The 13,762-nt window shown below is 50.0% G+C and overlaps 1 protein-coding gene and 1 long non-coding RNA gene across 3 annotated transcripts in view; one reads left to right on the forward strand and one right to left on the reverse strand.

Moving 5' to 3' along the window:
- The window catches only part of LOC119473432, a 9,787-nt gene extending 3,029 nt beyond the window's left edge, over nucleotides 1-6,758 (reverse strand). The window contains exon 1 of the long non-coding RNA XR_005202647.1: nucleotides 6,748-6,758. This is a non-coding gene — a long non-coding RNA (uncharacterized LOC119473432). The remainder of the gene's footprint in view (nucleotides 1-6,747) is intronic.
- The window catches only part of WFDC1 (WAP four-disulfide core domain 1), a 39,034-nt gene that overhangs the window by 17,981 nt on the left and 7,291 nt on the right, over nucleotides 1-13,762 (forward strand). The window contains exons 2-4 of one of the 2 annotated variants that reach the window (XM_017543620.2): nucleotides 3,757-3,949; nucleotides 8,890-8,973; nucleotides 10,004-10,141. In XM_017543620.2, the coding sequence (XP_017399109.1) occupies nucleotides 3,757-3,949; nucleotides 8,890-8,973; nucleotides 10,004-10,141 (415 nt within the window). Of the gene's footprint in view, nucleotides 1-3,756; nucleotides 3,950-8,889; nucleotides 8,974-10,000; nucleotides 10,142-13,762 lie in introns of both variants that reach the window. The other variant, XM_017543619.2, reaches the window with a different exon arrangement.

The raw sequence follows: 13,762 nt of genomic DNA on the forward strand, positions 1-13,762 counted from the left end.
CCATCCTGAATGTAGGCGCCATCTTGGGTGTAGGCGCCATCCTGGGTGTACGTGCCATCCTGGGTGTACGCGCCATCCTGGGTGTAGGCGCCATCCTGGGTGTAGGCGCCATCCTGGGTGTATGTGCCATCCTGGGTGTATGCACCATCCTGGGTGTATGTGCCATCCTGGGTGTATGTGCCATCCTGGGTGTAGGCGCCATCCTGGTTGTATGTACCATCCTGGGTGTATGTGCCATCCTGGGTGTACATGCTGCCCTGGGTGTAGGCGCCATCCTGGGCGTACGTGCCATCCTGGGTGTACGCGCCATCTTGGGTGTAGACACAGGATGCCCCAGGAGGGGGGTTCTATAGGGAGAAACTGACGCTCGCCCAAGGTCACACAGCAAGTGAGTGGCAGAGAGGATTTAAGCCCCCAGAGCCGGGATTTGAACCCAGCCCATGAGCTGCAGAGTCCACTCTGGTTGCCCCTCTGCTCTGCTGGATGAGACAAATGCAGTTGGAGGAAATGGTTTGAAGAGAGGAATGTGCTTGGAAGGCATGGAGAGGAGGCGGGCAGCTTGCTGGCATATAAGGACACGGAGAGTCAGGGGTGATGAGATGCGGCCAATATAGCCTATATCTAAATTATTAAATTGGAAAAGTAACCTGTACCCAGTCGGCACAGGCCTTGGAGGTTGAGTCGGGAGCTGGGACTTGGTCCGAAGGGTGTGGGAAGCCCCTGGGGGCTTGGAGAACAGAGGCGACTGAATCCACAGGTGCCTTTCATAAATCCTCTTGGGGCTGCAGTTTGGAAAATGGATGGATTTGGAGGCAGTGAGGCCAGGGAGGAGGCCACTGTGGAGGCCACTGTGGGGACTTGGGTGTGGGGTGGCATTCATTTACAGAATGTGCCTGGCAGAGTGACAGATATCAAGTTTCCAGGGGCTGCCGTAACAAATGACCACAAACTGGGGTGGGAGGGGTGGTTAAACCAACAGAAATGAATTATCTCGCAATTCTGGGGCCAGAAGTTCAGCATCAGTTTCACTGGACTGCGATCAAGGGGTCAGCAGAGTCTCACCCCCTCTCCAGAGGTTCCTTCCTTGCCAGTCCCTCTTCCGGTGGCTGCTGGCAGTCATGGTCATTCCTTGGTCTGTCGATGCTATCTCTGCCTCCATCTTCACATGACTTCCTTTTGTGCGTGCGTGTGTGCATGCATGTGTGCATATGCGTGCATGTGTGTTCGTGCGCTTGTGTGTTCGTGTGTGTGTGTGTATGTGTGCATGTGCATAATCACCCTCTGCTCTCCTCAGACACTTGTGACTGGATTTAGGGCCCACCCGGGTAATGCAGGATTGTCTCCCCATGTAAACATCCTTAATCATGTCTGCAAAGACCCTTTTTCCTTTTGGATTTAGGATTCCAGAGAGTAGGGCCTGGTGTCTTTGGGGACTTTTATTTAGCCAACCGTATATGCATGAGGAGACACAGGAGACTAGAGGCCCTCCCTTGAGGGCATCACTCTCAGGTTACATTTGATGGTGGATTTCTATTCAGACACCGAGCAAGGGTGATGGTGGGGGACATAGAAGTGAGGGGTGGGGGGTGACGCCTGCCCTGGCCTGGGAGGGCTGACATTAAGGAAGCACCTCCCACCTGAGGACGCTGATTGAGTTTTGGGGAATGGTCTATCTGGCACACCTGAAGGAGCAGGCATTCGGCAGAGGGCAAAGCCTGGGCAAAGGCCTGGAGGTGACGGTGCCCACTGTCATCAAAGCAGCTTCCGTAGTTTTGTGCAGTTCTGTGAGTCGAGTCTAGATTAAGCTGGAGCTTGGACGATGTGCCCTCACTCTGCACGGAGACTGTCGTCTTTAAACTGAAAAAGTAACATGTATGTGGTAAAAAAATAAAATAAAATAAAGTACATATATATATATGTATATATATATATATATATACACACATATATATATATAGAACCAGTGCAGAATATACAATAGGAAGAAAGCTCTCTCAGATTTTCCACCTCTTCTTCTCTCCAAAGGCAGCTTTCATAATGGTTTTTTGTGTTACCTTGTATATCCTTCCAAAAAGTTCCAAAAAAGCCTATGCAAACATATACATATTATACCTGCATGCGTTTTTAAAAACGGATCGGGCAGAGCCGATGTGCTGTTCTGCACTGTGGCTTTCTTCATGAGCCACCACATCCGGGCAATCCTTCATGTATGGCACATTGAGTCTTATTTCATTTTCTGCCAACACCTTAGGGACAGCTTTTCATGGCTGTTTACTATTCCATTCTGCAGATATGCCCTTTGTACTTGGCCATCACAAGGGGGCTAGATTTTGAATATGTTGGGGGAGGACAAGGGGGTACATAAGTAGGTTTTAGATGAAAGGAATAGTTTAGGCAAAGGCCAGGAGGTAGCGCAAGCCAGGGTGTTTTTCCCCCATTAATCTGTCTTGTCTCTAACTCTGTGTGTGTGTGCATGAATGCACGCAACCTGCTCACAACATGTCCCATTTTCATAGAAGCAGAATAGTGTTGCTGGTGTGGATGGGGTCTGGTGTCAGGGGACCCAGGGCAGTTTGCCTGGTGGCTTAAATTTTCTGTCTCACCTCTAAAATATTGATCTCATTGGTCACTCACTCATATTCCTATATGTTAGAGTACCCTATATATATATATATATTTTTTTTTTTTTTTTGAGACAGAGTCTTATTCTATTGCCCAGGCTCAAGTGTCATGGCTCGATCATGGCTCACTGCAGCCTCCACCTCCCAGGATCAAGCCATCCTCCTGCCTCAGCCTCCCAAATAGTGGGGACTGCAGGAGCGCATGACCATGCCTGTCTAATTTTTGTATTTTTTTTCTTTTTTAGTAGAGAAGGGGTTTCACTATGTTGGCCAGGCTGGTCTCAAACTTCTGAGCTCAAGTGATTCACCCACCTTGACTTCTGAAAGTGCTGGGATTATGGGTGTGTGTGCCACAGTGCCTGGCCCCTATATCTTATTTTTAAACTTTTTATTAAAACGTAATACTTCAAAGTACGTAAATCCTAAATGTTCAGCTCCATGAATTCCCACAAAGTAAACACACCAGGTAACCAGCGCCCAGACCAAGAAACAGAACAGGGCCAGCCCCCAGAGTCCCCATGTTCCCAGCCAGTCACCGCCCATCAAGACCCTGACTTCTCGCACCAGACATCAGCCTGGCCTGTTTTGAGCTATAAATCCAGGTGGAATCCCACTGTGGTGTTCTCTTTGATCTGGGTTTTTCCCCTTTATTATTTTGTTTGTGGGACGTATTGAAGTTGTTGCATGGATTTAATCATTCTGTGTATAATTTGTAAATTCTCAAAGCTCTATATAAACATGGATTATAAGCAATCCACACATATGTGCATATACATATGTACATACAGACATATATGTGTGCATGTATATACACATAGGTACCAGATATATTATGTATTATATATCATCTCTCTCTCACCCAGGGTAGATGCTTAAGTAGATGTTCTCCAGCACAGGTACCAAGATTGGCTTATCCTTTCCTTCGGGCTTTCCTTCATGCACTGTTATAAAGAGAAACACGGTGTCTTCTGACCCTCTGGGCCGCCCTCTGAGGCTGGCTCTGCCTGTTGGCTGTTTCTCACGCAAGGAAACGCAGGCTCATAGAGGCCGGCACACTTCCCGGGTGCACAGCTCCTGGCGGCGCCAGGACTCGAACGCGGGCCCCAGAGCCACTGACGCCGCTCTCTCCCCGCAGGCCGAGGAAGCAGGCGCGCCCGGCGGCCCCCGGCAGCCCCGAGCGGACCGTTGCCCGCCGCCCCCACGAACGCTGCCCCCTGGCGCTTGCCAGGCCGCGCGCTGCCAGGCAGACTCCCAGTGTCCGCGGCACCGGCGCTGCTGCTACAACGGATGCGCCTACGCCTGCCTGGAAGCCGTGCCGCCCCCGCCAGGTAGGTCCTGGACCCGAGGGAGGCGGGGTGGGGAAACCAACCGGTAAACCGAACTGTCTGGGGTAGGGGAGAGCCTGACTCGGGGGAGGGCTTAAAAAGGAGCTGGGCTTAAAGCGGGGCCACCTAGGCAGGACTCTGGCGCCTAGACTGCGCGCCTGTGAGCTGGGAGGGGCCCTCCCGGAGCAGAGGTAGCGCTGCTGTGCACCTGCTGTGTGTCCCAGTGCCCCTGGGGACCTGCTTGGTGGGAGACGCCCTTCCAGAGAAAATGTCACCTCCTATGAAAATGGGGTGGGGTCCAAAGCCTAGTGATGCACAATTTACGTATATTAACCTGCATATGTACTCCTGAACCTAAAATGTAAGTTTAAAAAACAAAAAACGAAGAAAATTTAACCACTGGAGAAAAATAAAATACAATTAAATTTAAAAAAAGAAAAGAAAATGGGGTGGGGACAGGGACCCCAGCTGCCTCCAGGGAGCTACAGTCCGGCAGACACCCATTCCTGGGAAATTGCCCCCCTGGTAGGAGAATGGGAGTGCAGTGGGATTTCTCATTTAAAAGATCCATATTTGAGGCTTTTCTTTAAAATGTTGGACTTCACTCTCTGGGCTGCCACCAACTGGAACCTCAGGTGCCCCGAATGAGGAGGTTTCCTCTAGCTTCCTACTCACCTGGCCGCTGCACTTCTCATGCCTGGCCCTGGGGTAGTTGAGGTGGAGACTGGATGCTTAGCAATCCACATGGGGTGTGCCACAGAGAGGCGCGGGGGCGTGGCTTCAGATCCACCAGCCAGCTGTCACTTTCTTTTTTTTTTTTTTTTTTTGAGACGGAGTTTCACTTATGTTACCCAGGCTGGAGTGCAATGGCACGATCTCGGCTCACCGCAACCTCCGCCTCCTGGGTTCAGGCAATTCTCCTGCCTCAGCCTCCTGAGTAGCTGCCAGCTGTCACTTTCTTGAGTCTCCTCTCCTGTGCAATGGGGCGGATCACCTGAGGTCAGGAGTTCGAGACCAGCCTGGGCCACATGGTGAAACCCTGTCTCTACTAAAAATTCAAAAATTAGCCGGACATGATGGCAGGAGCCTGTAATCTCAGCTACTGGAGAGACGGAGGCTCGAGAATCACTTGAATCCAGGAGGTGGAGGTTGCAGTGAGCCTGCCAGTCGGAAGTGCTCAGCACCACGTGGGGCTGGGAGCAGATCATGAGATGAGTGTTGGACCAGGACGCCACGTCTTGGGGAGAAGCATTGTTCAGGGATTCTTCCTTGGCAGGACAGAGTTTCAGATCCCTTTCAGAGAGAAGGTTTGGGCAGAGAAGGAGGCGATCCCATGAGAGACAGTAAGTGGGGGGGTGGGTGGACAGGTAGTTATTTCCTGGATGGGGCAAATGTGCCCCTAAGTGGGTAGGATTTGGGGCAAGGAAGTTTTCTCCACCCTCAGCTCTGCTCAGGGTGATTATAGCTGTTTGGAGGCCTGGGTTCCCACGGGCCTTAATTAGGGAGGGTGACTGTGAGAAGGTCGCCCAGCCCCTCCTCCCAAGGCAGAGAGGAAAGTCAGAGATGACAAGAATGACCACACTTTGTTTTCTTTGGGGTGAGGTCACAGCGATGACAAGGGACTCAGCGCACTTAATCGTGCTCATAATTACGGCCTGATACTGCTCATAAAAACAGCGACTGTTTGACTGCTGCCTCTGGGAGGACCTGGCCACTGCTCTAGGCCAGGTAGCCTCCTACTCAGCTTTCATAAGAAAAACTGAATGTCGCCCCTCACGGTGGACAAGCACATAAAGGCACATCAAAAAAGGCACATTTCCTCGGGAATGTGACCTGGCTTAGGGATTCTAGCCTTGCTTGCTGCCTAGACCAGGTGCTTTTGAGCAGTGCACAGATGATACAACTGTACATGGCATTCCTAATAGCCTTTCCATACCTCATCTCATTTCGTGCTCACACAGCTTGATGACTGTTATTAGCCCTATGCCACAGGTGAAGCCCAGAGAAGCTGAATCATTTTCTCAAGGTCACACAGCAGGCAGAGCAGCAGTTTCCCATCCAGTAGTCTGACTGCAGAGAAGTGCTTATTGCCTTGGGCCATGAGTGCGGGGATGTGGGGCTCCTGCTCTAGCACCTGTGCCCACGTGTGGGGTCCTTCGTTCCCAGGAATATCCTCCCCCAGACACCCACATGGCTCACTTCGTCGCCTCCTTCAGCGCTTTTTCCAGAGGCCACTTCGCAGGAAACATTTCCCTCTCTAAATGATAGTCCCTCCTTGGCCACTCCCTACCCTCCACCCCTGTTTACTCTTTATCCGTATCATAATCTGGAAGACTGTGTTTTTCTTGTTTGTTCATTGACTGTTCTCTCCCCACTCGAAGGTCAGCCCCACAGGGCACAGAGTTTTGTCTGTTAAACATGCCCTGCTGTCACCCCAGCGTCTAAAATGGTCTCTGGGCACATAAGCGGTAAATGCTGAATCATTCATTCACTGGCCAGCAGGAAGAGCAATCGTAAGAGTAGTAAGAACAACCACCATGATCTCTAACACCAGACTTCACGGTCTTGGCATATTGACATTGGGGGTTGGGTGATTCTCCTCGCTGGCCAGGGGAGGGGCACTGTCTTGGGTACTGCAGGGTGCTCAGCAGCCTCCCTGGCCCCTCTCCGCTAGATGGCAGGAGCAACCCTACCCCAAGTTGTAACAACCAAAAATGTCTCTAAACTTCCTAAATGCTCCCTGGAGAACAAAACCGCTATGTATTGAGAACCACTAGTCTAACTAAGAGGACGGGGAACACGTCAGGCCCTGTTCCAGGCACCTTACCACTTCATTGCCATCTGGATCTGGGTCCCTCCAAAGAAGACCCAGCGACGAGGACTTGGGAGCAGGTCATTTATTTGGGAGGTGATCCCAGGTAGTTCCAGAGAGGGCATGAAGAGCTGAGACTCCGGGGCCACCGGTCTTCAACTAGAGCGACGGGAAGTCCGGGCCAAGTTTCATGATTCCAAACATTTGTTTAGTTCTCTGCTGCTCAGAAGCCTTTGATCAACGCAAAAGAGAATATGAACAGCACATGTTACTATGTTTCCTACCTGAAAACGTTTCCTAACACATGGTGGGATGTGAGGGGAAGGGGAAGAGCCGAAAGGCTGGACACAGAGGCTGCAGAGCCGTTCCGTCCTTCTCTTTCGGAGGTTACTGACTGCTGGCTCCTTTCTCCCCTGTTGCGGCTTCCCCTGTCTTTATAATCAGCGAGTTCTCCTTTACAGAAAAAGCTAACCAGCATTTCTACCGCTCCCCATCCATGTACTTTAAAAGACGCTAGATAATTATTTTTCTATTTTCTTTATAAAGATAAATATTAGTAGTTTTAATTTTTGTCTTATTTTGGAGTCAAATGAATGCCAAGGTCACAAACAAATGTGATTCCAGAACTGTTTTTATCTCTAACAGGCTTCAAGTTTTCTGCCTAGGCATGGTGGCTTACACCGTAATCCCAGCACTTTGGGAGGCCAAAGCGGGAGGATCGTGTGAGGCCAGGAGTTCGAGGCCAGGCTGGGGAACATGGGGAGATCCCCCCCACCCCCATCTCTACAAAAAAATAATATTAGTAATAATCATAATCATTCATTTAAAAAGTTTTAAAATTATTTGTTGATACTTAAAAAACAGAAGAATTCTGCTTTTTAAAATACAGACTTATAGTCCAGGCACAGTGGCTCACTCCTGTAATCTCAGCACTTTGGGAGGTCAAGGGGGTGCAGATCTCTTGAAGTCAGGAGTTCAAGATCAGCCTGGGCAACATGGGGAAACCCCACCTTTAAAAAAATACAAAAATCAGCCAGTCACGGTGGCACACGCTTGTAATCCAGCTACTAGGGAGGCTGAGGCAGGAGAATCACTTGAATCCGGGATGCTGAGGTTGCAGTGAGCCGAGATCACACCATTGCACTCCATCCTGGGTGACAGAGCGAGACTGTCTCAAAATAAATAAATAAGTAAATAAATAAATAGAATAGAATAAGAACTGACAGAAAGAAAATCAGTCTGGGAGCATTGGAAACGGCTGGTCAGGGCTAACAGCAGCTGATTAGTCCAGGCAGGAGGCACTCTCTGCTTGGCGGCGGCCCTGCCTGATCTGCTTTCCTGTTTAATGTCATCTACGTGTCCCCTAGAAGCATTTGAGTTTTCAACTCCTGCGTTTGGAAGGCCTTCCTGTAAACTGTGTGGGTGCCTCTTTCTGCTAAAAATACATTGGCTCTACCTGGGTGATGGGATCACCCATACACCAAACTTCAGTGACAGGGAATTTATCCGGGCAACAAACCTGCATATGTACCCCTGAACCTAGAAGTTAGAAAAGCAGTGTGAGTTAGAGAGTAGGCTCTGCTGCTGCATAAAAAGACCCATAAATACAGGGCCCCGACCTGCGAGGCGTTTGCTTCTCTCTCAGAGATTAGCGCAGAGGTGACGCTGTGGCAGGCAGGTAGCTCTGCTCGCAAAGCCATCTAGCGAGCTGGCTTCCTTCCTTCTTGCCAGTCTGCAGTCTGAGTGATGTCCTTGTCCACATGGTCAGAATGGCTCCCATCCTGCAGGAAATGGAATGAGGGAGGGAGGAGAGCAGAGAGCAGGGAGGGCAAGATGCGAAGTTGCATGCTTGTTGCTGCTGACATCCTTGTAGCCAGAACCCTGCCATATGGCCACAGGTAGCTGCAAGGGAGGCAGGGAAGGCTAGTCCCCAGCTTGGTGGCCCTGTGCCCAGCCCACAGTGAAAGGTTCTATCACTAAAAGCAAGGGGTGAAAGTGTGCCGGGAACCATAGTTATTTCTCCCACGGGGAGCCTCTGTGCCCTGATCTAAAGGGGGCGCTTCCATCCCCCAATCCTGGGCATTTCTCAGGTACCTGAGGAAGGCTTTGACTTGACCCTGTGTTGTGTTAGTCCTAGACTGGCTGGTGCAGCCGAAACCTCGATGGCTTGGTGGCAATGGCTGGCTCCTGGATGGCCCTGAGGAGGTGTTGCAAGGTACCTGCCGGGTAAAGCCCAGACTCTACTTTCAAGCCTCAATCCCCGCGTCTCAGCCACTTCCAGAAAGCTGGCAGCACCAGGCTGGCTGTCCCTCATGGCGGGCCCTTCAGCCAAACACTCAACCCTCTTTGATCCTCCCCACCCCAGCATGGAAGGGCTGATGTCTGGGGGCTTAGCCAGAATCAAAGCCCAGTACAGAATAAGGGCTTTGACTCTTTGCAAGCCTGGGACCTCCTCCTGGATGGAGAATTGAAGGGGAGGGCTTTTGGGGTTCGTTTTCAAATTCCTAGAATTATAGGGGGTTCACTGCTGTCTAATGATGAGGTCTCCCTCGAAGGCGGGGGAGGTATCAGGAGGCAGAGGGCAGTTTCTGAAAGGAACAGCATGCCAGTCAGGGTCCTGGAGGCCTGCAGAGCTGAGAGCGTGGGCCCTTACACACGTGATGCTGTGCTTCTGACCTCACACCCATCTGTGTGTGACTGTGTCCGCTAGTGTGCAGCCATGTGTGCAACTGTATGGCTGTCCTTGTGGCTGTGGCTGAATGTGTGTGTGTGTGTGTGTGTGTGTGCATGCAAAGGTGTGTGACTGTGTTGTAAGTGTGTACATGGGCAGGTGAATGTGTGTGTATGTGTGTGTGGATATGTGTGTGCAGTATTTGTGTGTGGGGATGAATGTGTGTATATGCTTGTGTATATTTGTGTGTCCAACTTGCGTGTGTAAATGTGTGTATACCTGTGCAACTGTAGGGGTGAGTGTGTGTTTCAGGGTGGATAGGTGAACATGTCTATATGGATGTCACTGTGCTCGTGAGACTGTTTGGGATCAGGTGACCTTGGACTGCCTGTGTTTGTGTGTGTGTTTGTTTATGCGGGTGTGCATGTGTATCTTGTGCCTCTGAGCGAGACCCAAGGCCTAGCCTGGAACCTGGGGTAGAGAGGTGAGACGGCCTCTCTGGGCGGGGTGTGTTCCCTGCACGTGCACCGGGGGTCTGCCTGCTAGACCCCAGTGTGTGTCTCTCCCACAGCAGAGGCATGCAGCACCACGGAGGATGGGGCGGAACCACTGCTCTGTCCCTCAGGCTATGAGTGCCACATCCTGAGCCCAGGTGACATGGCTGAGGGCATCCCCAACCGTGGGCAGTGCGTCAAGCAGCGCCGGCCAGCAGGTAAGTGCGGCCCCTGCCCTGGTCCCCCTCTCCCTGTAAGCACCTCCCACTCCCATGGGCGACCTGCCCCAGGAAGCAGCCCCGGCAGCCGGGCCTGACACGAGCTCATCACATTTTCCCGCTGCCCGGCTCCTTCTCTCATGACCTCCACCCTTTCGCTGCCACACCAGCACGCAACAGAAGCTCTTGAGCCAGCGGACTGGCTGCAGACCCCACCTCCGCACCTCCCAGCTGGGCGACGCTGGGGTTAACTTCTTCCTATCTCTAAGCCTCAGTTTCCTCATGTGTAAAATGGGGCTATTTCGTGCTATTGTGGGGAGTAACTGAAATCATAAATGCAAAGCTGTCGGGGCAGCCCTAGGCAATGGTAGGTGGTCAGTCAACACTGGATGTTTTATATCTGTGTATGGATAGATGGACTCCAACTTTTGATGGCTGACTTACGATTGTTTAACTTCACACTGGTGCAAAAGCGACACGCATTCACAAAACCATACTTCAGGTTGCCATCCAGCCATGCTGCTTTTTACTTTGAGTATGGCAATCAATAGATTACACGAGACAGTCAATATTTTATCATGATATAGGCTTTGTGTTAGATGATTTTGCCCAACTCCAGGCTAATGTAAGTATTCTGAGCACATTTAAGGTAGGCTCAGCTAAGCTATGGTGTTCTGTAGGTTAGCTGTGTTCAGTGCATTTTGAGTTAAGCTGGTTTCAGCTTGCAGGGGGCTTATCAGTACTTACCTCCATTGTAAGTCAGGAAGCATCTATTTTAAAGGCGCATCTTATCTGAAAACTGCATAGAATTAGAATTGTCTGAGAATCCTTAGCTTCCCAGGACTTCTGCCAGACTCTTCAGTTGGACTTGATTTGTGTTCGTCTTTGGACACAAGGCAATAAATAGATGAGTGAATGGTGTTGTTTTCATTGGCATAATTTTCCCAAGAAAAGGAGGGACAGTGGAGCAGCGATTCCTGGTGGTATCTAAAATCATCTCCAACACCATGCAAGGCAATAAGATGAAAGGCTTCAATGTGCTTTTGGCATGGAGTTTGGGTGAAATGTGTGGTAAGCCAGGAACCTGGGCCTTCAGGGTGCTCAGGTTCACTTTATCAAAGTCAAGGTCAATCAGACTGAGACCACACCAGGTGGCCCCGTGCCCACTTCCGCATCTCACAGCCCTCCTAGCTGAGGACGGGACCCTCAGACAACGTTGGTGATGATGACAGTGACCCTGTTAGCCAAAAGTGTACTGGCGGTACATGATCGGCCGAAACCTCTTTTTTTTCTGATTTGAGAATTTATTTACCTGAAGTGTTTCAAGAGAGGCATAGACAAAAAAATTTAAAATGTTGAGAATCCTGGAATCCTGAACTTTGAAGAAATTATCTACAAAAGGCTTTGAAACAAAGAGATGGCTTTTTGGTTTCCTCAGTGTTCCACTTGATATTTGAGGGCTTTCTTTGGGGTTACGGGGTGGCTTCTCCAGCCAGATAGCCTCAGTTCCCATGGCTACTCATCCCCTTACTGCTGTGGGCAGCAAATACCATAACCTTTTCAGGCCTCATTTGCTTTATCTGTCAAATGGGTTAATAAGACTTGAGCTGCTTCACAGGACTCTTTGAGGAGTGAGTTAACCTGTGTAGACCGTGTCTGTCGCTTTACAAGCACAGAACACAATCCTCACTGTTTCATCGCTGCTTGTCTGTAGACACTGGATCCCGTGGTGGGTGGGTGGGGTGAGTGGTCCTTTGGATATACAAACCCCAAGGGCTGGCCAGCCTGTCTGAGGCTGCTGGAGTGTGGAAGGGATTGCCTTTTTCTTTTTTTCTTTCTTTCTTTTTTTTTTTTGAGGTGGAGTCTTACTCTGTCACCCAGGCTGGAGTGCAAAGGCGCAATCTTGGCTCACTGCAACGTCTCCCTCCCTGGTTCAAGCAATTCCCTTGCCTCAGCCTCCCAAGTAGCTGGGACTACAGGCGTGAGCCACCACACCTGGCTAGTTTTTTGTATTTTTAGTAGAGACAGCATTTCACCATGTTGGCCAGGATGGTCTCCATCTCCTGACCTTGTGATCCACCTTCCTCGGACCCCCAAAGTGTTAGGATTACAGGTGTGAGCCACCATGCCCGGCGAATAGCCTTTTCATTTTCTTTTTTCTTTTGAGACAGAGTCTCGCTCTGTCACCCAAGCTGGAGTGCAGTGATGCAATCTCAGCTCACTGCAACCTCCGCTTCCCAGGTTCAAGCAATTCTCTTGCCTCAGCCTCCCAAGTAGCTGGGACTACAGGTGTCTGCCACCATGACTGGCTAATTTTTGTATTTTTGTAGAGACAGGATTTCACCATATTGGCCAGGCTGGTCTCGAACTCCTGACCTTATGATCCTCCTGCCTTGGCCTCCCAAAGTGCTGGGATTACAGGCATGAGCCACTGTGCCTGGCCAGGGATAGCCTTTTCTAAGACAGCTGTGGTGTGAGTTACGAGTTCTGAGTTCTTTGGACTAAGCTGCCATTTTTAATAATGACGGCATAATAGGAAAGCTGTGGGCACTTGTCTTTTGCATCCCCTGATCTTTTCATCCTGCCCTATGATCTCTAAGACCAAGGTCAAACCAAGTCAAACTAGTTCTCAAGGGTTCAAACCAATTCAAAAAATTCCCATTTCAAGACAGAGGTAAGCAAAGAGAGCCAGTCATTCAGTGATGAGCACACCAACCATGCTTCCTGTTCACGTGTGCCTTTTGAGGCTTGCTCTCTTTAAATTAAGCTTTGCTGCAAACCTGCAAAAGGAGTAGAACCAGGAGACAGCGCTGCATAAAGAGAATCAAAGCCTGTAACTGTCTTCCTCGGTGGCCTCCAGCAGGTCACCCAACCTCTCCTAGCCTCAGTTTCTTCATCTGTAAAATAGAGTTGGTGATGGTGACCATAGTGACTGCTTCATGGGGTACTTATGGAGCTTGAGTGAGAGAAAACACCTATGAAGTGCTTAGCATAGCACCTGGCCCACAGTAGGTCCTCAGTGAATGTGTGCCACTGTCATTCTGTCTTAGGAAAGGGAGGCTATGAGTTCAGGAATTCACCCAAAAGATGCAGAGCTGGAATTCCAAGCCTGTCCACCAGCCTCAGAGCCCGTGTGTGTGTGTGTGTGTGTCTGTGTGTGCATGTCTGTGTGTGTGTGTGTGTGTGCGCGCGTGTCTGTGTGTGCGTGCTTCCCCTCCCAAAGGAATGATTTGAGCCTTCCAAGTGGAAATGTAAGTGGAAATCCTCCTAGCTTTGTTCTCCGGGGGCTGACACTTAGTCATAATTACTGGTAATTTATTGTAATGATACATATGTTTGAAAACATTTTGAATTCCAGTAACTTCCCTTGGAGCAAAAATCTCAGGGGAGGAGTGGGCCCCTCTCATCCCAGCCTTAACAAAGGAAGAAGCTTTTTATTGCATATTTGAGATAATTTTAGATTTACAAAAATGTTGCCACAGTAGTACCTTGAACCCTCTACCCAGATTTACCAATTGTTAAAAAACTACTGTTCCATTTGCTTTAATGCTCTCTCCCCACTTATTAATCTATGTATGTATTTTTGTGGATCATTTGAGAGTAAGTGACAGATCCGGTGCC

This window comes from Cebus imitator, unplaced genomic scaffold (genome assembly GCF_001604975.1).
Source record: "Cebus imitator isolate Cc_AM_T3 unplaced genomic scaffold, Cebus_imitator-1.0 Scaffold159, whole genome shotgun sequence".
NCBI lineage: Eukaryota > Metazoa > Chordata > Mammalia > Primates > Cebidae > Cebus > Cebus imitator.